A 22,552-nucleotide genomic window follows, 5' to 3' on the forward strand; every position below is an offset into this window, starting at 1 on the left:
CGGGTACGGGTAGTCGGGTATCGGGTAGGGTACGGGTATCGGGTACCCGGTTGCGACCTCTGGTTTGGGGTGGCAGGGGGATGGGCAAGGGGGGGCAGAGGTGGCGGGGGAAGTGCAGTGCCCCTCACCTGCGCCAGGTGTGTGCGGAAGTAGACGTCCAGCTGGGGACCCGTGAGGGCAACCATCATAGCAAGAGGCTCTGGCAGGGGCAGCAGGTACGATGGGCAGGACTGGGCAGGGCTGGGCTGGGCAGGGCAGCGAGGGGCAGGGCAGCCAGGGAAGTCGTCGGGCGGCGTGCTGACCAGATCTGAACAAAAAATTGATATCCGTTTTTGTCGCGAATTCCTCTTTTGCATCACGTGACAACCAGCACCGTGGAGATTACTTGGTCTCATAAAGCAATCACGGTTGGTGGGCGCAGTGCCCCCAAAAAGGTCCAAGTTGCCAAGCAGCCAGCAACAAACAGCACAGTTGAAGTTTCAACAGACAACACGTGTCTTGGACTGAGCGAGGTTATCGTTGCTGTAAGAGCTTGGGGGAAGAAGAGATGATGGCGATGACGACGGTGGTGGTGGGAGGAGGTGGATTCCAGAGCGGGGCAGTGCGAGGGGAGAAGCAGAGAGAGAAGTGACTTGTGGTGTGGTGAGTGGGCGAGTGGTTGGGCGAGTGGGCAAGTGGTTGGGCGAGTGAGCGAGTGGTTGGGCGAGTGGGCAAGTGGTTGGGTGAGTGGGCGAGTGGTTGGGCGAGTGGTTGGGCGACTGAGCGAGTGGTTGGGCGAGTGAGCGAGTGGTTGGGCGAGTGGTTGGGCGAGTGAGCGAGTGGTTGGGCGAGTGAGCGAGTGGTTGGGCGAGTGAGCGAGTGGTTGGGCGAGTGGGCGAGTGGTTGGGCGAGTGGTTGGGCGAGTGAGCGAGTGGTTGGGCGAGTGAGCGAGTGGTTGGGCGAGTGGTTGGGCGAGTGAGCGAGTGGTTGGGCGAGTGAGCGAGTGGTTGGGCGAGTGGGCGAGTGGTTGGGCGAGTGGGCGAGTGGTTGGGCGAGTGGCGAGTGGTTGGGCGAGTGAGCGAGTGGTTGGGCGAGTGGTTGGGCGAGTGAGCGAGTGGTTGGGCGAGTGAGCGAGTGGTTGGGCGAGTGGGCGAGTGGTTGGGCGAGTGGTTGGGCGAGTGAGCGGGTTAGTAAGGGAGTGAGGGAGTTGTTCGCTTGAGTGAGCGGGTGTTATTGTGACCTGCAGTGTAGAGTCGTTAAAACAAAGTCCAAGTGATTTCCTTCTCAAATGAGTATTTAGGAAGTACTCATGCATAATAGAGGTTTTTTGTTGGGTTACATCGCGTAAATATATAAATGTGTCGTTAAACCCGCCACCACCCGACACAGCCAACTAGTAAGGGTTGTCACGTAAACAGAACGTGGCCAATTTGTCACTAGTACAGCGCTAATTTATAGTGTAGTGTAGTGGTATAGTAATGTATAGTGTAGTGTATAGTAGTGTAATGGTATAGTAGTGTATAGTGTAGTGTATAGTAGTGTAGTGTATAGTAGTGTATAGTGTAGTGTATAATAGTGTAGTGTATAGTAGTGTAATGGTATGGTAGTGTATAGTGTAGTGTATAGTAGTGTAGTGTATAGTAGTGTATAGTGTAGTGTATAATAGTGTAGTGTATAGTAGTGTAATGGTATAGCTAGTGTATAGTGTAGTGTATAGTGTAGTGTACTAGTACAGCACACCGGTGTGTTAGAAAGCCAAGCCACAACATTTACAATCTGAAAACGACATTTCGCCAGTAATTAGAGCTAGCTTCATCAGGCGTAGTGGACACTGCCTGTGGTGGACACTGCCTATGGTGGACACTGCCGTGGTGGATCACGGCTCACGGTCGATGCTGGTATCGTTTGTCATCCCAGGCGGTACCGACCAAACGAGCTACGTTGACGGTTTCGGCCCCGCTCACTAATGACGGAACAACAACAACTAAAAAACTCAACGATAAAATTATAAAATAATTTTTTTTTATTTCACTAATTTCAGCTCAACTTCAGCACAACAGAGAATTCAACGTTTTCCAGTTTGATTGGCGTACGCACACAAGGTGGGACCACGGACCCACTACGCTGGGCAAGCCGGTTTAATCGCCTTAGTTTGGGGCCGCCAAAAGCCCTGCACCCAATCCCTGGATCTCGGCAGTGCCCACTCAGCATCTCCGATACGGCCATTGTGAACTCCGGTGGCCTGAAGCAGCTATTGTTGCCGCTTTCACGTGATTACAAATCAGAAAATTAGCCGAGGAATGAGTTTCCGATGACAGCTCCTGACGAGTCGTCGGGGGGGGGGGGGGGGCCTTCCAGAGGGTGGCAAACAAGAGGAGGAAGTGTGAGCGGAGAGTAAACAGGACGCCCGCTCTCGGCGGGGACAACGCGCCGTCAACATTCTGGCCGCGAAGGGCCTGGTTCCGGCGTAAAGGTTACCAGCAGCAGCAGCACCAGCAGCAGCAGCAGCGCCATCAACACCACCGCGGCTGCCTTTAAGCTCAAATATCTGTTACAACGCTAATAGCCGCTTGGCATTTTGGGTCGTTGATTAAATGAGATAAATAAATATAACACCACCGTTATCAGTATCACCACCACCAACAAGCAATATGACTGTTACCGACGTCACCACAACCATGCACCATTATCACATCCACAACTGCCAGCGTCACCACCAACACCACAAATAACACCACCACCATCACCACTATTGCCAACCGCCACTATTACTACTATTGATGCCATCGCGACTATCGCAATCAGTATCGCCGCCGCCGCCACCACGATCACAAGCGCAACCGGTTAGCGAATGCGCTCCCACCCACCTGAGCAGCTCCCGGCTGAGCCGACCGACGTCACGGCGCCGTCGGTGCTGCCCGGGGCAGGGCAGGGGGCAGCAGCGGCCGGTGGTGCGGCGTGAGCGACGCGAGCGACGCCGCCGCACGGGGCAGCGTAGACATCGCACAGGGCAGAGTCGGCGGCGGCAAGGGCAGCAGCAGGCACATCGGGGGCAGCGGAGTGCAGCCACCGGGAGGCAGCGTCCGTGGCATCGGCGGCGTCGACGCCGACGGTGGCGGCATCACGGCGGCCTTGGGCGGGGAAGGAGCTTCGGGGTGGACACGAGGCAGGGTGGGCGAGGTCGCCCGTGCCGACCGCGGCTTTGCGATCGTCCGTCAACGAGCCGCCCGTCCCGGGACCGGCCGCCTTGCCCGAGTCCGCCCCCGCGGTGGAGTTGTTGGCGTTGGCGTTGCTCGCCCTGTGGTTGTACGCGTCGGGAGTCTTGGGGGGGTCCCTGTTGGAGGAGCCCCTCTTATAGCTGCCCCTGTCGGAGGGGTCCGCAATAGAGGAGTCCGCGCTGGAGGGGGCCGAGTGGGGGGCCCCCGGGGCGTGCGGAGCGGCGTGGGCCGGCACGGCGGCCGTGGGGGTGGCGCCGCGCCGGCAAGCGTCGCGAGACTTCTGCAGCGCCTTGAGGACCTCCACCGTGTCCAGCTCCTTGCGCGACGGCGCCACGCCATCGAGACACACCTGGCGCGGGACACACATCGGTGGCGTCGGTGGTAGCGGTGGCAGCAGTGGTGAGTGTGATCGCGGTGGTGCTGGTGGTATGGATGTTGAACTTCTTTCGCACCGTTCGTAGCCAACCGTGCTCATCGGAGGTGCAGCAGTAATGGTGTTGGTAGTAATGGTAATAGTGGTTATAACTGGTGGGGGTGGTGCTAACGATAATGATAGTGTTGGAGGCGGTAATAGTGGTGGTAACGATAACACTGACGATGGTGGCACGAGCGATGTACGTACGTAGCCAACCGTGCTAATTGGAGGATGCGGGCGATAGGACAGCAAACGAAACACAAAAATCAGTTCTAAAGAAAACTACGAAAATTTTCATCAACATTTAAAAGTGGACAACGGCAATGAGCCCTGACCCCTGACCTCAGCTGCGCGGTCCCCGGCGAGCGCGAGGGTCCGCGTGCGGTAGTCCGTTGTGATGCACACCGGGTTGCCGCTGAGCGACAGCCGCTCCAGGCAGGGCAGCCGGGCGACGTGCCGCACCTCCTCCATCTGCAACGCGCCGCCACCGCTGGCCGTGAGACAGAGTTCCACATCGCATCCTCCATCGTCTGCCCCGCACACTCGGACGCCCTCGTCCACCTGCCCACACCCTGCCCACTTGCCCGCCCGCCCGGCCATCCACCTGCCCACTTGCCCGCCCACTTGCCCGCCCACCCGCGCCGTCGTCGTCGTCATCATCATCGACATCGTCATCATCGTCGTCGTCATCGTCGTCGTCATCAGCATTATTGTCATCATCATCAGCATCATCATCGTCGTCAGTCATCATCGTCGTCGTCGTCATCGTCGTCATCGTCGTCATCATCATCGTCGTCGTCGTCGTCATCGTCATCATCGTCGTCGTCATCGTCGTCGTTATCGTCATAAACGTCTACGTCGTCATCGTCTACGTCGTCATTGCCTGAGCTCTGTGGTCCTTCGTCGGGTTGTTTGGCCCACTCTATTCGTGACGAGTGCTTACACATCTGGGAGGACAGCGAAGTTCCCGGAGAAAACCCACAGGTGCTATAGGGGAGGGTAACACTCAATCCCTGTACAGCAGCAAAACAGACAGAAATCAACCCACTTGCTGTACTGCCACATTCCGGCAAGCTGGGAAGATGGCGACCTAAACGCCCACGGGGGTAGGGAGGGAGTTTCATGAGTCTGTGCGCGGTCCACCGACCACCTGACTCCTCCACAGTGCCGGCTTACAGGACACGTGCCGGCTTACAGGACACGTGCCGGCTTACAGGACACGTGCCGGCTTACAGGACACATGCCGGCTTACAGGACACGTGCAGCGATGCAGCACCACCAGCGGGCGCTCTGGCCGCTGCTGCGTGCGATGCGGAGGTCGCAAACGGGTTTTGATTCCTTACCCGTACCCGGCCGCACCAGGGTCGCAAACGGGTACCCGTACCCTACCCGTACCCGGCCGGGTACGGGTAGGATACGGGTATCGGGTACCTGATTGCGACCTCTGGGATGAAGCCATGTTGCAGGCGTGGGTGGGTTGATTCTAGGAACTTGAATTGTGAGAAGAGACAAGACATTGGGAAATGAGTGACAAACGGTTACTCACCAGTGACTCACGGTTTACCCGTACCCGTACCCGGCCGCACCAGGGTCTCAAACGGGTACCCGTACCCGGCCGGGTATGGGTAGCCGGGTATCAGGTAGGGTACGGGTATCGGGTACCCGGTTGCGACCTCTGGTGCGATGTGGAGGCAGCGTGGGTTGGTTGATCACCCGCGCACATTCGTGAAACTCCCTCCCCACTTCCCCGTGGCGCGGGTGCCTCGGTCGCCGTGTCGCGCCTTGCAAGCGTGTGGCAGCGCAGCAAGTGGGTGGGGGGTTGATTTCCATCCGTATCCCATCTGTACGGGGATTTTGCGTCGTCGCCACCCCAAGCAACTCACGTGGCTCTCCCCCAACTACTACTCCTACTGCTCCGGGTTTAGCAAAAAACATCCCTGGCGGGCCCATCAAATCTCCCTTTGGGTAACGTAACAAACAAACAAAAAAAAAATCGCCAAACAAATTCCACATTCCTATGCCGGGGCTCGGTCACCTGCTCGACGCCGTTGTGGGACAGGTCGAGCGCTGCGAGGGAGTAGAGCTTGGCGAGGCCGGCGAGGTTGCGCAAGGCGTTGCCGGCGAGGCTGAGCGTGCGCACGTTACCCAGGGTGCCGTGCAGACGCACGCACGCTCCCACACGGTTGTGGGACAAGTCCAGGTGCACCAGGCTGTAGAGGTGCTGCTCACGCCCAGCCAGCGGGCGCACGGGAAGAGGGGAGGGGGAGGCATCAACAATGTAGGACGATCTTCTTGGTTCTTTCGTGACTTTACCGAAAGAACCAAGAAGATGAATCCCTGCAGTCACGAAAGCTTTAAATCGAAATTTAGGACCACACGGAGAGTTTGGGTGATTGTCCATGTCGGGGCTTGATGCCTTATCTGCTCGTTTGTGGTGTATCGCATGCCTCTGAATCATTCTGTCACTCGCTCTCTAAATCATTCTGTCTCCCCCTCTCTGAATCATTCATTCTCTCTGAATCGTTCTCTCTCTCTGAATCGTTCTCTCTCTAAATCATTCTGTCTCTAAATCATTCTGTCTCTCTCTCTGAATCATTATTTCTGTCTGCATCACTCTCTCCCTGAATCACTCTCTCTCTCTGAATCATTCTCTTTCTCTGAATCATTCTCTCTCTGAATCGTTCTCTCTCTGAATCGTTCTTCCTCTAAATCATTCTGTCTCTCTCTCTCTGAATCATTCTCTCTCTCTGAATCATTCTGTTTCTCTGAATCATTCTTTCTCTCTGAATCGTTCTCTCTCTGAATCGTTCTCTCTCTGAATCGTTCTCTCTCTGAATCGTTCTCTCTCTGAATCATTCATTCTCTCTGAATCGTTCTCTCTCTGAATCGTTCTTCCTCTAAATCATTCTGTCTCTCTCTCTCTGAATCATTATTTCTCTCTGAATCGTTCTCTCTCTGAATCATTCTCTCTCTCTGAATCATTATTTCTCTCTGAATCGTTCTCTCTCTGAATCATTCTCTCTCTCTGAATCATTCTGTTTCTCTGAATCATTCTTTCTCTCTGAATCGTTCTCTCTCTGAATCGTTCTCTCTCTGAATCGTTCTCTCTCTGAATCGTTCTCTCTCTGAATCGTTCTCTCTCTGAATCGTTCTCTCTCTGAATCGTTCATTCTCTCTGAATCGTTCTCTCTCTGAATCGTTCATTCTCTCTGAATCGTTCTCTCTCTGAATCGTTCTCTCTCTGAATCGTTCTCTCTCTGAATCGTTCTCTCTCTGAATCGTTCTCTCTCTGAATCATTCATTCTCTCTGAATCGTTCTCTCTCTGAATCGTTCTTCCTCTAAATCATTCTGTCTCTCTCTCTCTGAATCATTCCCTCCGAGTCAATCTCTCTCGTCCCCAAGGGTGTATACAAACCGTGCGTGTTACACATCCTGAGTTAAAAAAAAAGTTGTAACAAAAGACCAAGATCCCAAAATGGGAAATGTTTTGTCATTATCAAAGTATGACAAAGTATGAACACATAAGAATCGGTTTTTACCCTTTCTGTCAATACAACAGGAGGTGTTAAGATGTTTGAACACCAAATAGAAACCTTTTGCAAGGAATCATGTCCCCCATGTAGCCTGTAACAGAGTGTTGGTGCAAGTCCTCTTAGCGAGTGAACATGAACGTCGGAATGTCGCACCGAGGGGGCGGCCAGCACCACGCCCGGCCGCCTTTGTCTCCCCGGTGCCGATGTTTGCGCACAGCATTGGGTACTCGTTTTAAGGCTGAGTCGACCTAGGCGAGACGGGGCGGGCAGGGCGCTGCGTGTGACGGTGTGCGTCAAACCTGCAGATTCGCAATCTCCGTGATGGCGTTGTGACTCAGGTCAAGAAATTCCACTTTGGGGATCAGTTTCTGCAACACAAAGTAGCGCATTTGTGGTCACAAAGCCCATCACTGTGAACCTCAGTGGACACCTAAAGCTCTATAATGCAAAGTGACATTCGGAGGGAGCTGAAGCCTCCCATAAACCACGTGATTTGTGTGTGGCCACCCCCTCCCCTTCTCCCCAGATGCCGCTCCTCCTCCTCCTCCGTTTCAGCTCACTTCTGCGCCATCCTCCCTGCTATGCTCTCACTCTCTTCCCCCCCTCCATCATCAACACGCTCCCCTCCAAGACAGCTTAGCACAGTCATTCCATCTCCCCCCTCCTTCCCCCCTCCTTCCCCCCCCTACTCCTCCTCCCCCCCTCCTCCTCCTCCCCTCTCTCCTCCTCCTTCCCCCCTCCTCCTCCTCCTCCCCCCCCCTCCTCCTCCTCCCCCCCCCCTCCTCCTCCTACCCCCCTCCTCCTCCTCCCCCCTCCTCCCCCCCCTCCTCCTTCCCCCATCCTCCTTCACCCCTCCTCCTCCTCCCCCTCTCCTTCTCCTTCCCCCCTCCTCCTCCTCCTCCCCCTCCTCCCCCCACCCTCCTCCCCTTCCTGCCCAGAGCTCCGTCTTCCTCACTGCTGCTCATCTTCAGCTGTGCCCTCCTCTCTGCCCCGCCTTGGGGGACTTCCATCCCAGCATCCCTTCCCTTCTCCGTTCATCGCACCTCCGGGTAGCACGACTGCCTACGTACGGTACAAACCAAGTTCCAGGTACACACACGCATCTTGCCCCCCCCCCCCTCCCCCACCCGCTGTCTGCTGCCTTTTTGCACGACTGATTCCACACCCCTTGAGCCACGGTGACTAAAGTCTCCTAACAACGAAATCATCTCCTCGCTCTTGGCATTCTTCCCGTTCATGTGGGGCCTTCCTTCCTGATTCCACCCCCCCTCTCTCTCTCTACACGTATTCCTGTCCTGGGTCATCGACACGTTCCTCCCACAGTCCTCTCTGTTGTTGTCGTTGTTATTGTTGTTATTGTTGTTCTGCTTGTTTACTCAGGAAGGCTGAGTCTCAACCCTCGTTTTCAGGAGGGTCCTTCCAGGTGTTTGCAGTCGAGAGCGATGTTGCTGCTGCTGCTGCGTGTGACCCCAATTGAGTAATCTGTAAGTTGTTTTTCAGCATTGGGATGTTTGGCTGATACCAGTTGCACTGTGCGTTCTTTTTCTTCTAACTATGGGAGGAAACCCCTGCAGAACAGGGGAGAGAACATACCAACTCCATACAGAAAGTCTGCAATCGAACCCAAGCCCTTCTCGCTGTGAGGCACAACCACTGCGCCACCCTGCCGCTCATATCCCCGACATCTGAATACCTTTCATCTGCAAAAGCGCAACTTGAAACCCGTCCCGAACGTGCACGTAGCAGTATTTGTGGCGACCGTGAGCAGCAGTTGCTAGCAGAGCGACGAGGAAGGGACTCGGCTTGACGGCGAGCACGAGCGGCACGGTTGGCTACGTGCGGTGCGACAGAATCCCGGCGGGCACACGCGACAGGGCGAGTGGCCGTGCACCGTCTAGCCGCGGTCGCCGCTCACCACCGTGTCGTCGATGCGGGAGATGCGGTTGTGGGACAGGTCCAGCGTGGTTAGGGACCCCCAAGGGGGGAGCTGCACGCTCAGCAAGTGCTCCCCCTCTGCGGGGCCCTCGCCCTCCACCACCCACTCGCCCGGCCCCAGTCCCTCCGGCTCCAGCACATCCTAAAGGGCGGCAGTGCGTTGCGGTGGGGTGGAGGGGGGGGCCACAACACAACACATCACAACTCGCGCTCTTCTGACACGGGTGTTGTTTTATTTTTGCGGCGATTTTTAATTTGTAACTCGCGCAGCGTTCGCTGACGGAGGGGAGGCGGGAGGAAGAGAGAGGGCAGGAAGGAGGAAATAAAAGTGAGCTGCAACAGAGGAGGAGGCGGAGCGGCGTCTGTTTTCAGAGGGGCCGGGGAGAGGGGAGGGGGTTGGCCACACACAAGTCACGTGGTTCATGGGAGGCTTCAGCGAGCTCTCTCCTATCGTCACTCGCCCTCGCAGGGAGGGGGCGACACGGAGGCCCGAGGGACCACAGGGGAGCGGGAAGGCAGCCACGGGATGAGCCGAGCTCTGCTGTGCTCCATACGTTCACCCTTTCCCGTCGCGAGACGTACTGCAAGTTGCGGGGTGGTGGGCGTCTCGTTCACCGCTGAATCCCGGAACGCGTGAGAGGCTCAGCGTTCAATCTATTTTTGAGAGGTGCAGTAGCACCGTTGTTTTTAAACACGTTGCACTCACCGCAGAAAACTGCAGCGACACGACCGCCCCGAACTCTATGATAGCCGGAGCCAAAACTGTGCCACAGGCCCTCCCGCGCGGCCTTGTGGAAGCCTCGGTACCGGTAAAGTTATTTTAGTTTTTCTTCTGGTGTACCGGGATTACATTCCTGGTACCATTCCCGGAGCCGCCCCCATTTCTTGGTGCCGCCCACAGATTCATAATGCCGCCCCCATTCCGGGCGCTGCCATAACTTCTCGCACTGTCCCCTTACCCTTGCCGCCCTCACCCCAGGCGAACCTGCAGGTTGTCGGTGGAGTGGTGCATGGCCAGGGTGGCCAAGGAAGGCTTGAGATTAGCGAGGCCCTGCACCTGCTTGGCATCGCTGTGGTTGATCTGTGTACAAACCACCACCACCACCACACAAAATATACAATACACACGAGGTGTCCACCATCGCGGACACAAACACGCCAGCATACACACCGTTACCACGCCACATCGGCGCATCCCAAATCGAGTGGCACAGCCTAGTAAGAGCATGCTCTGGTGGTGTGGTAATGCAGTCATGTGGTGGTTTGCCAGTGTGGTGGTGTGTCGGCGCAGGCAGCGGTGTGTGAGTGGGGTGATGTGTTGGTGTGGTGTGTTGGTATGTGAGAGGTGTGGTAACGTGGTGGGTGTGTTGGCATGCTCGTGGTGGGGCTGTGGAGTGGTTAGGCGCTGTGCACACACCTCTACATGGTGCAGTGAACGGAAGAGCGACAGGTCAAAGGGCAGCCGGCATTCCTCAATGTTGCTGCTGCCAACACCGTCTGGGCGACCGCATATCTGTGGGCGGCAGGGTTCACGTATCAAAAAAATAAAAAATCATGCATTCGCATCCGTTCTGTAACGCTTTCTGCCGTGCGTTTGTCCTCAGGATCTCCCTTGGAAGAGGAGATATGGGGAGGGCAATGATCATTTTGTTTCCAGTAGGCCGCGATGATTGCCACGTGTTTCTGAACCAAGTAAAATTTGCGGCGTAGTTTGTCGAATTTGGTCCAAGGTGGACCGTGACGCTGCCACGCAACCTTGGCATCCTCTCGTTCGAATGACGTCACAGGTTCTTTAGCGACCACCGTTAAGCGGGTGGCACGCACACACACACTGCAGGTTTTCCCCTTTAGAATCAACATGCATTTAGATGTTAACTACCTCGCCTGGTTTACAGAAGGTCGTGGGTTCGATCCCAACCCCGACGCCTGTATATTTGGAGTTTGCACGTCTCTCTCCCAGTGATCGTGTGGATTTTTCTCAAGGATCCTCCGTTTTTTTTCCATCCGCATTTAGAAATCAACATCACACGTTTGGAGTATTTCTCTGCTATACGTTTCTATGCAATAAGCCATTAAGTTGTGGACAGGTCGCTTCTGAAAACGAGCTACATAGCTTGGCGGGCCTTACCTGTTTAAAAACAAAAAATAGTATTAACCAGCGCGGCCTGCCGGATTCAAACCGCGAACCTCTGCGACAACACGATGAGTCACCTTGAGGTACTTGAGTCGGCACGCAAAGTCCAAGACGTGCGCCAGGTCCCGGCGAGCGTCGAGCGGCAGGGACGGAGGACCCCCGGCGGGCTCTGGGGGGCCCGTGGCGGCGAGGTGGGGCTCGGAGAGGCGCAGGCGACACGTGATGGCGTGCAGCTGCAGCGGCGTGAGGCTGAACGCCTCTCCCCCCGCCAGCACCTCCTCCCCTGCCACACAAAGATCCCCCGCGTAGCCTCAACAGACTGTAGGGGCAAGTGCTGTTAGTGAGGCGCGCGCGGAGGTGGGTGGCCAGCGCCACGCCCTGCCGCCTTTGTCGCCCCAGTGGTGATGTTTACACACCGCACCGGGTACTCATTTAAGTCTGAGTCGACCTAGGGGAGGCCCTAAACCTGATTCAGATAATCGTCACTGGTGTTGGCCGTGAGCGGGAATTGAACTCGGGTCGCTGGGTTCATAGCGCAGCGCGCTAACCGCTGCACCACCGCTCCCCACTGCACTAGATGCTCACACAAAGACAATGATCTCCCGTATAGCCTTAGGAGGCTGTTGGGGCAAGTGCTGCTAGCAAGTACCTATGAAGGCCGGCACGGCACACGAGGCCAGCATCACGTCCGGCCGCCTTTGTCTTCCCAGTGACGACGTTCTTACACACCGCACCAGGTACTCAGTTGAGGCCGAGTTGACCTAGGGGAGGCCCAGGAGCAAGTTCAGACAATCGCCACCGGTGTTGGCCGTGAGCGAGCGCTGCCGATACCTGTAGCGAAGAGCTCCTCCGCCAAACTCGCCGTGATCCCGTTCACCTCCTGCAGAGATAACCGTGCCGGGGGTGAGGGTTGAGGGCGATCAGGAAAGATGCATTCACGCACAAGCCTGGCTCATCTTCTTGGTTCTTTCGGTACAGTCACGTAGAAGGGAAATAATAAAATAATAAAAATGAAACATAATAAAATACAATTCTCACGACGTTTCGGCCACAACGCAAGCAGCCGTCCTCAGGTAAAGAACAGGTCTTGTTCATTCAGGTCTTGTTCATTCAGACGCTGTCTTTCCGACAGACCTGTTCTTCACCTGAGGACGGCTGCTTGCGTTGTGGCTGAAACGTCGTGAGAATTGTATTTTATTATGTTTTATTTTTATTATTTTATTATTTCCCTTCTACGTGACTTTACCAAAAGAACCAAGAAGATGAATCCCTGCAGTCACGAAAGCTTTAAATCGACATTTAAGCGTGGCTCACGTAACGCTCTCGAACGAGCGTTTGCCTTTGGAAGTATTCTATTAGCGGCACGGAAACCGGCGGGAAGTCGTCGGGCCAAAACCCGCCGTCGTCTAGTGACCAGCTCCCTTAAAGTCCTTACCCAGCATCCTCTTGGGTTGGAGCAGGGCACGCTCAACTTGCAAAACAGTACTTCTTTTAGCTCTGGTTCATCTCTTCAAGTTTTGGACAGCCCGCTGATCAATGTGGCCGGTTTTCAAAGGGGCGAGTCCCTAATCGCCACACAACTTTATACCCAAGATGCATCAGTTTAACTTGACGCGAGTTATCGTCCCCCCCCCCCCCCATTACAGATGTACAGAAATAACCATGAACCTCTGCAAGACAAAGATCCCCCGTGTAGCCTTAACAGACCGTTGTGGCAAGTGCTGTTAGCGTGCAGCACCTATGAAGGCCGGCACGGCACACGAGGTGTGAGGGGGCGGAGAAGGGGGGGGGTCACTCACGTAGAAGTGGAAGTGCAGGAAGGTGGCGAGTGCCGGGGGGAGAGGTCGCCCCCTCCGCACCTCCAGCAGGGCCTGCAGGTACTGCTCCAGCTCCCGCTGTCGCCTAGCAACCAGCGCTCGCGAGTTCTTACCCAGAATCCTCTTGGGCGGCAGCAGGGCACGCTCCACCTGCTTCTGCAGAACCAGCTGAGGGTGACCGAGGGAGGGGGGGGTCAACGAGGTCAAAGATAAAGGCGCAGCCCTGCAATCTCTTCCTCAAGCCGCTGCTGATGCTGGAAGGGCACACAGAGTGGATATTTTTGGCCTACTCTTCCGCGAAAGCACTGTGCGATTTGCAGCTCTTATGTTATTTTAATTCACGTAGCGCCTTAATTGCTCATTTGCACAGCGGAATAGTGCGATGAGATGAGATGAGTTCATGGGAGGTGATGGTCGTGCGTGACGAATATGACGATGCGTGAAATCAACGATGATGAGAGTGACAATGAGTGGTTAATGATGAGTGAGTGCGACGGATTGGTCGGGAAGTTGTGAAGAGGGACGGAGTTAGCGATGGGGACGGGAGGTGAGAGAGAAAGACTGCAGCTCGGGTTGTGAACGGAGAGGGCGAGGAGGAGTGCAGAGTGAAACGAGGTGAAGCGAGATACGTTGGGGCGAGAAGGTGCGCAAGTTTTGTAAACCAGGGTGAGGAACTTGCTCGGGGAGTATAAAGTTTCGTTTTGTTGAACCAGGCCAGAACTCAGAGAGACTGGGGGGCCAAGGCGCGTCGCCAGTAGGAGGCGACTGCTATATAAATATATAAATAAATATATAAATAATATCCCACGGTGACGCTGGCACAGGTCAGCCGACTCTTGCGAATTACGTCACGGGATCTTTTTAAATTATAATTTTTTCCATCGAGGCGATGCGCAGGCCCCGTTACATCACAATGTGACTCACGCACACGCCGCACACCGTCGGCATAAACTACACCGGTGATGAACAGCGGGGGATGGAAAGATGGGGGGGAGCATACCTCCTGCCCCAAAACAGATGGGGCCCCACATTTTTTTGTAAGGGAGAGGGGTTGACAAGGGGAGGGAGGGAAATAATCGAAACAGCGCCTATCTATATATATAAAAGGGAAATGTGTGAATGTGTGTATGTTCGAAATGTTTGTCATACTTTCCAACATGCAAAAAACTTGAAATTTGGCATGTGGGTAGTTTCCAGACTGTACACGATGCAAAAAGTCTAAAAATAGACTTTTGTATTTTGGGGGGGGGGGCGCAATAATGGATATATTTTGCACGGCAAGTGAGCGGTGACGTCACATCTGTGACGTCACCCGCATGCGGCAGCGGCAAGCAGTGTGCCTGCTGACGTCACGCATCCCCCCCACCCTCCACGTAGGCCGTGTGTTAAAACAAGACAAGAATCCAAGTCTCGGGCGAAGCCGGGTAGTCAAGCTAGTTATAAAAAAATTAACCCGTAAAAACAAAGTTTTTCACTATAAATCCTTTATATGCGTGGCGGCTAGAGTCCTCTCGTCCTCTGGCTTGAGATGGCTGCCACCTATGGGTCAGATGATTGCCTGCCACAATTAAGCAATTGATAATTAAATATAATTTTTTTTTTCCTAAAAAGTGTAAAATTTTGGAAAAAAAATGTTCACGAAAATAAATTGTCACGCACAACGAGTCTGTGTGCAAAATGTCGGCTCGATTGGATCACGGGAAGTGAGTTAAAAAACGACTGAAAGATTTGCACGCAAGCAAGCAAGCAAGTGAACTTAATATAAAGGATTTTAAAAAAACACGGGAGGCGACCCGGACGAGCGAGTTTTCCTTCAACCCCTCCGAGTCCGGCTCCGTTATAACCCGTGGGGTGTTACACCCCTCATCCTCAGTCCCCATCTCCCAGCCCTCCATCCGGCTAACTTACTTAAGATGTTGTATAAAAGGGAAAACCATCACGTCGTGGGATCTTTAAAAGTCCACCGTGAAGCGGACGTCACGTATGAATGTTCCTAAGATCACTGTTACATTGCTTATAGCCTTATTTTGGTGATTTCGAAAACTTTTTTGGTTTGGCCATGTTTGTTTGTTGTAGTACGGAGTTAGAATAATGGCTTTAATCTAAGTTGTCTTGTGATTGTTGTTGTTGTTGTTTGACTTGCATCCCACTGGGATTTTTGCACAGTGTTGGTGTACGGTGCTTTTTCTGGAAGACTTTGCAGTTTTTTCCTGTATTTTTCTGTTTGCACATAGTCACTTCAAGATGTTTTTTGCTCATGTTTTTGTTTTGTTTGTTGCGGTTGCACCCGATTCAAGAGCCGAATGGCTCAAAGGGCTATACCAAATCAATGAAACTGAAATAAAACTGAATGTCGTCACTGCACCCACTGTGATAATTATCAGAGCGGTCACTCCGTAGCAATTTGGCAAACGCGCGAGAGCCAAGCCGCCGTCCTGCTGCCACCCGTCGTTCGACCTTCGTCCACCCGGCATCACCCACAATGCACCCGGATCTCAACACATCTCAGAAGCTAAGCAAGGTTGACACGCACGGGCTATCTGCCCATGGATCGTGATTGATGATGATGATGATGGTGAAGTAGGGTTGATCCTGCACAGTTCTGGTGAGCGGGGGAACCACCATGCATACAAACAGAAAGAACAGCAAAAATCCATTGTTCCACTGTACTATGCTTCCACGTCTATGCTCCCCACTTTCAAGAACCCGCAATCACCAGCCGCGGTGAAGGATGGCCAAACAGGCCAAACGGCCCCCACGACTGACTCGGCAAGCCTTAATTTGGCAGTGCACAGACCATGGCTGATGATTACGATGATGATGATGATGACGACGACAACTTCTTACCACTGGCATTGTGGGACAGGACAGTGGTAGGCGCACACTCACTCGCTCGTGGAGATCGTGGAAGGCGCTGTAGCGATGTTTTACGGTCCAATGGTGTCTTCCGACCCGCACCTCTATGATGTAAACCTGGAGGCAAGACACACAAAGACGAAGATCATCCCCAGCCCTGTGAAGTCTTAACAGACTTTCGGGGCAAGTGCCATTAGTGAGTTATGAAGGCCGGCACGGCACACGTGGGGGTGGGTGGCCAGCACCGCGCCCGTTCGCCTTTGTCTCCCCAGATGGCGGCATTTACACGCCGCACCAGGTACTCATTTGTGTCTTGAGTTTACCTCGGGGAGGCCCAGGATTGGTTCAGATAATCGTCACTGGTGGTGGTCATGAGCGGGAATCGAACTCGAGGCGCCGAGTTTATAGCGCAGCGCGGTAACCACTGCACAACCACTACTTGACACATATCTACACACACCCATATATATAGGTAATAGATAGATATACCAGATGTATACACACATACTTGAACCAAATCTCCCTGGATGGACCCACACTTCAGTCAGTCTCAGAAGCTAAGCAGGGGGGTTTAAACCTGGACGGTGCTTGTTCGGGAGCCCACCATAAATACGGCACTCCCATTATTGCACTGCACTTCTATGCTCCCCACCACCAATCCGCACTGACCAGTATGGTCAAGCATGGTCGAACAACCCCATGACTGGCATGGGGAAAACATCGGACGGCAATGGATTGACAATCATTAACATCAGCGAGAGGAGTCAAACATTAGCCGGCACTCAGACACGCCACTGTCCATTCCTGTGCACACGACCACCTCCGTTGCCCTGTAAGGTTGACTTGACGCTCAGTCAAGTGAGCACTTCTCTGCAAACACAGTGACGGAAAAATGATGACAGTGAAAGAAAAGGCGAACTTGTGAATTCTGACCCCACGTTTATATCTAACGAGTCAAGCCCAGACACTAAGCCTGGCAATGATTGATATCTTCTTGGTTCTTTCGGTAAAGTCACGTAGAAGGGAAATAATAAAATAATAAAAATAAAACATAAGAAAATAATTCTCACGACGTTTCGGCCACAACGCAAGCAGCCGTCCTCAGGTGAAGAACAGGTCTGTCGGAAAGACAGCGTCTGAATGAACACCAACAGGCTTGGCAGCGTATATTTAAGCTGGGTTGAAGGGGGAAGAGCGCCTTGACAAAATAATTTGCATATCAAGAGGAATTTAGCATATGATTGATATGGTTTACTGTCCAAGCCAAGAGAGTGAGTTCTGCGGACTTAGGACTTCTTTCTTCAAACTGTGAGACATTAACATTCACTACCTGATACTATCTTAATTTTTGCCTGCGAATGATTGAAATTGAGAGTGATTTCACAATGTGGTCCATGGTTTCAGGTATAGACTCACATAGACTGACAATGAGATCCACGGACTCCCATAGACGTCCATAGAATCACGTGTGATATTCATAAACTTCCGACACAGAGACCTGACGACTCATAGAGACCCATAGGCAGTGGCGTTACTATGTGGTCCCGTGGTTCGAGATTGGTGACCGCAGTCGCACTGCGGGCGATTATAACTTTCCATCGGTGCAGGAGGTAGCCGCATCCGATTCGGTTCAGCACAGAACATTGCTTCTTGGGTAAATTGAAAACGAGAGGCTCTTCTTTTGGGCGGCTGCAAGTTGCAGGGTGGGTGTCCCGTCCACCGCCGAATCTCGCAGCACGCAAGCGGCTCAATATTAATACAGGTAGGAACAACAGGTTCCACACTGCCCACCAGGGATTATTTGTCTGTCTGTCGTGCATATTTGTCTGTCGTGCACGAATGCGCTGTCCAACCAAGTTCCTACCTGCCCACTCCGAAGGAACGTTTTTATTAAGAGAGGCGTAGCGCCGTTGTTTTTAAAAACGTTGTTTTCACCGCAGAGAACTGTAGCGACACGACCGCACTCTGCGATAGCTGGCGCCAACCTCTGCCACATGCCCTCCCGCACGGCCTTGTGGGAGCCTTAGTACCGGTAAAGTTATTTAACTCTTTATTCCGGTTCCGTTTTGGAATCGTACACGTATGTCATTGCAACGGGAAAGGGTACAAAGTGCACATTAGGAATGCTGCCAATGTACCAGGTTGCTTGCTCTACACGGGGTCTCCTGATTGAATGAGGATGTCTTGTAAAATTGTCTCGTTAAATATCATGGTTCATGCAAACCGCGTCTCACAACCCTGCACGATCCACAACACAGAGAGATGCCAACGAACTAAGATGTTTTCAGCCAATTAATGAGGGTTTATGTACGTGGGGGAAGCAGAGCACCCAAAGAAAACCCACACGCAGGAAGGGGGCAACGCTATCCCATACAGATGGAACAGATGGCGATTAGTCCACAATTTCTATACCACCTTCTCCTGGCAAGCCAGTATTGGTTTGGCCATGTTTGTTTGTTGTAGTACAGAGTTAGACTGATGGCCTTAATCTAAGTTGTCTTGTGGTTGTTGTTGGTTGTTTGACTTGCATCCCACTGGGATTTTTGCACACAGTGTTGGTGTACGTGTTTTTTCTGAAATATTTTGCTGTCTTTTCTTGGATTTTCTGTTTGCAGATAGTCACATTCACTTTAAGATGTTTTTTGTTTGTGTTTTTGTTTTTTGTTTGTTGCGGTTGCACCCGATTCATGAGCCGAATGGCTCACAGGGCTATACCTAATAAATGAAAATGATAATTGTTTTTTACCCTTCTATCTGACAACAAAACTGACATCTTTTTTTTACAAGGAGTCATGTTTACATAGACCACAATACCTGCAGTCATAATGCAAACAAAAAACATAACTCTGATAATGTGCACTTTCCTCGAAGTTGATTGGTCCACATCCGAGACAGCTTTCCTTCATCTGGTCCAACCCATGTGAGACTAGGCTCTAAGGAAAGCTGTCTCGGGTGTGGACCAATTAACTTCAAGGACAGTGCACATTATCAGAGTTATATTTTTTGTTTGCATTATGACTGCAGGTATTGTGGTCTATGTAAACATGACTCCTTGTAAAAAAGGTGTCAGTTTTGTTGCCAGATAGAAGGGTAAAAAAACAATTATCATATTTTTTACTGGCAAATGAGGTTCCAATGATGGTCTAATAAATGAACTTGAACTTGAACAGTGCATGTCGCCTGTACGCTCACGGGAAGGGAGTTTCGCAACATTCGCGTGATCCGGCAACCCTCACTGCCTCCAGGGTTGGCTTGCAGCTGTGCCGAGCCACGACTACCAAGCGGTGGTACACGATGCCCGTTACTTTGAATGGCAAGGGTTGGTGGTTCACGCAGAGACTTGTGAAACTCCAAAAGTCGCTGGGCTGTGAGGTGGCGAGGAAGCAGTACAGCAACTGGGTTTCTGAGCCCGTCTGTGCAGCTGTTCCTGTGCTATCCCACTTAGCGAGATGTTAACCTGGTGTACAGGAGGTCGTGCGTTTGATCCCAACCCCGACGCCTGCTGCTGTATATTTGAAGTTTGCGTGTCTCTGTCTCTCATCATCATCACGGTGGCTAGGAGATGTTAACTACCTCGCCTGGTCTCCAGGAGGTCGTGGGTTAAATCCTGACCCTGATGCCTGCTGCTGTGTATGTGGAGTTTGCGTGTCTCTCTCTCTCATCATCATCATCACGGTGGCTAGGAGATGTTAACTACCTCGCCTGGTATACAGGAGATCCAAAGTTCGATCCCAACCCCGACGCCTGCTGCTGTATATTTGGAGTTTGCGTGTCTCTCTCTCATCATCATCATCACGGTGGCTAGGAGATGTCAACTACCTCGCCTGGTCTACAGGAGATCCAAGGTTCGATCCCAACCCTGACACCTGCTGCTGTATATTTGGAGTTTGCGTGTCTCTCTCCCCGTGGTCGCGTGGATTTATCTCCAGGTACTGCGGTTTAATAAGTAGATTATCATTGTAAACAAAACCATAAACACCCCCCCCCCCCCCGCGTGTCACGAGGCTCTGGCGGGGGGCCCTCGCACCTGACGCGGCAGAATTCCAGGCAAGAGCGTAGGCTCTGCTCGGCCTTTGGTTTCTCTTGCAGATGAGGAAATTCGACGGCAATTAACAACAACAACACTACCACCACACGTACAAGAATGACACCGGAACCTACACTGCGACACTGATTTAACACACACACACGTGGTGGTGGTGGTGGTGGTACTGGCTGTAGTGGAGATATATTAATGTGGATGGTGACAGTGGTTGTGGTGACAAGGGAGATCGTGTGGAGGTGTTCGTGGTTGCTGTGTGGTGGTGGTGGTGACCAACGTGGTGGTGATTGTCCATGGTGGTCGTGGCGATGGTTGTGGTGATGGTGGCTATGGTGGTGGTGGTAGTGGTAAAGTGGTGATGGTAGTGGTGATGGTGGTGATGGTGGTGGTGGTGATGGTAGTGGTGAAGATGTGATGATGATGGTGGTGGTGGTAGTGGTGAAGTGGTGATGGTAGTGGTGGTGCTGGTGGTGATGGTACATGTGTTGATGATGACAATGACAGCTGTGGTAACGAGTTTAATGTGAGTGGCTGTGTGAAAGCGAGGATTCTGCTGCTGCTGATGACACTAGTGCTGCTGATGATTCTGCTGATGACAATGATTCTGCTTGTGATGTTGATTCTGGTGCTGATGAGGTTATAACTGCTGATGATGTTGTTGCTGCTGATGATGTTGTTGCTGTTGCTGCTGATGTTGCTTGTGATGATGTTGCTGCTGATGATGAGGTTATAGCTTCTGGTGATGTTGCTGCTGTTGATGATGTTTTTGCTGCTGATGTTGCTTGTGATGATGATGTTGTTGCTGCTAATGATGCTGATGATGTTGCCGATGTTGTTTCTGCTGCTGCTGATGATGTTTCTGCTGCTGCTGATGATGTTGCTGTTGATGCTGATGATGTTGCTGCTGATGATGTTGCTGTTGATGATGATGTTGCTGCTGATGCTGCTGCTGATGTTTCTAATGCTGATGATGCTGCTGCTGCTGATGATGCTGCTGATGATGTTGATGATGATGATGCTGCTGCTGATTATGTTGTTGTTGCTGATGATGTTGCTTGTGATGTTGTTGCTGCTGATGTTGTTGCTGATGATGTTGCTTATGATGATGTTGCTGATGTTGTTGGTGTTGCTGATGTTGTTGGTGTTGCTGATGTTGCTGCTGTTGATGATGTTGCTGCTGATGATGTTGCTGCTGCTGATGTTGTTGCTGCTGCTGTCTCCCTCACCGTGTACGAGTCGACCGCCTCGGCCCCCACCACCCGCACGGCTCTGTCCACGCCGTCGCCCTCCGCCACGATGGCCATCGCCTCCTCACCCGCGGCCGAGAGGTCGACGACCACGACACCGACGACGCCGAGGAGGAGGAGGACGAGCAGAGGTGGACACCGTCTCCCTTCAGAGCTGACGATCTCAAGGCGCGCCGGGGCCGCGTAGGCCGAGGCGGGGGAGCGACGTTCACAAGTCCGGGGGCGATCGCGGCGAGAGGCCACACGGGGGCGCGATCTGACGAACATCGACCCACCCCCACAACCCCCCCCACAACCCCCCCCACAACCCCCCCCACAACCCCCCCCACAACCCCCCCCACAACCCCCCCCCACCTCTCCCCATATTCCCCCACCTCCCCCCCACCTCAACTCCCCCCCCACCCCCCCCACCCCCCCCACCTCCCCCCTCACCCCCCCCCCACCTCCCCCACCTCTCCCCACCCCCACCTCCTCTCCCCACCTCCCCCCACCCCCCCTCACCCCCCCACCTCACCCCACATCCCCCCCACCTCCCCCCCCCACCTCACCCCACATCCCCCCCACCTCCCCCCCCCCACCTCTCCCCACATCCCACCCCCCCACCTCAACTCCCCCCCCACCTCCCCCCACCTCCCCCACCTCCCCCACCTCCCCCCCACCTCCCCCCCCACCTCCCCCCCCCACCTCCCCCCCCCACCTCCCCCCTCACCTCCCCCCCACCTCCCCCCACCCCCACCTCCTCTCCCCACCTCCCCCCACCCCCCCTCACCCCCCCTCACCCCCCCACCTCTACCCACATCCCCCCCACCTCTCCCCACCTCCCCCCACCTCCCCCCACCTCCCACCAGGACCTATTCCGCACACTGAACGAGACTTGTCAAGGAATATCCCCAAGCGAGGCGGTGAAGGTGGTGAGTGACATGAATGGAATATTGGCCAGATGGTGGCATCGGCTATGTTCAGACGGAATCAACTTAAAGTTTTGTGGATGCAGAGCCGGCCACCAATAGCCACCAATAGCCACCCATAGCGGGTCTGTAGCAGCGCGGCTAAGGGACCGTCCATAAATGACGTCACGCGATTTTGTAAGATTTTTGACCCCCCCCCCCCCCCCTCGTCACACGGCGTCACAAAAAGTCAGATCCCCCCTCAAATATGACGTCACAAAGCTCTGCCCCCCCCCTCCCCAAAACCATATTTCCATTTTGAAAATAAAACATGCTTCAAATCGCTTTAAACTATTGTCATTGTGGTGCGTATTTAATGTGGCGCTGCACTCTGATGTTGTAGGAGAAACATTTATCAAATTTAATTAAGTGGAACGTGTTGTCTATATTTATTTAAAGTTGCGCATTTTCATGTGACGTCACATTTA

General features: G+C 53.4%; 1 protein-coding gene across 1 annotated transcript in view; it reads right to left on the reverse strand.

Moving 5' to 3' along the window:
* NISCH (nischarin) overlaps positions 1–21,392 on the reverse strand; it is a 31,931-nt gene extending 10,539 nt beyond the window's left edge. Inside the window, exons 1-13 of the mRNA XM_061574331.1 lie at positions 21,157–21,392; positions 15,922–16,005; positions 13,015–13,200; positions 12,047–12,095; positions 11,293–11,498; positions 10,499–10,594; positions 10,067–10,162; positions 9,062–9,223; positions 7,446–7,514; positions 5,648–5,833; positions 3,955–4,083; positions 2,847–3,546; positions 129–307 (exon numbers count right to left, since the gene is read on the reverse strand). Coding sequence (XP_061430315.1) covers positions 129–307; positions 2,847–3,546; positions 3,955–4,083; positions 5,648–5,833; positions 7,446–7,514; positions 9,062–9,223; positions 10,067–10,162; positions 10,499–10,594; positions 11,293–11,498; positions 12,047–12,095; positions 13,015–13,200; positions 15,922–16,005; positions 21,157–21,234 — 2,220 coding nt within the window. The 5' untranslated portion in view covers positions 21,235–21,392. The remainder of the gene's footprint in view (positions 1–128; positions 308–2,846; positions 3,547–3,954; positions 4,084–5,647; positions 5,834–7,445; positions 7,515–9,061; positions 9,224–10,066; positions 10,163–10,498; positions 10,595–11,292; positions 11,499–12,046; positions 12,096–13,014; positions 13,201–15,921; positions 16,006–21,156) is intronic.
* Positions 21,393–22,552: the final 1,160 nt, after the last annotated feature.

The sequence above is a fragment of the Lethenteron reissneri genome, chromosome 55, assembly GCF_015708825.2.
Source record: "Lethenteron reissneri isolate LAM-NWPU_2019-01 chromosome 55, ASM1570882v1, whole genome shotgun sequence".
Taxonomy (NCBI): domain Eukaryota; kingdom Metazoa; phylum Chordata; class Hyperoartia; order Petromyzontiformes; family Petromyzontidae; genus Lethenteron; species Lethenteron reissneri.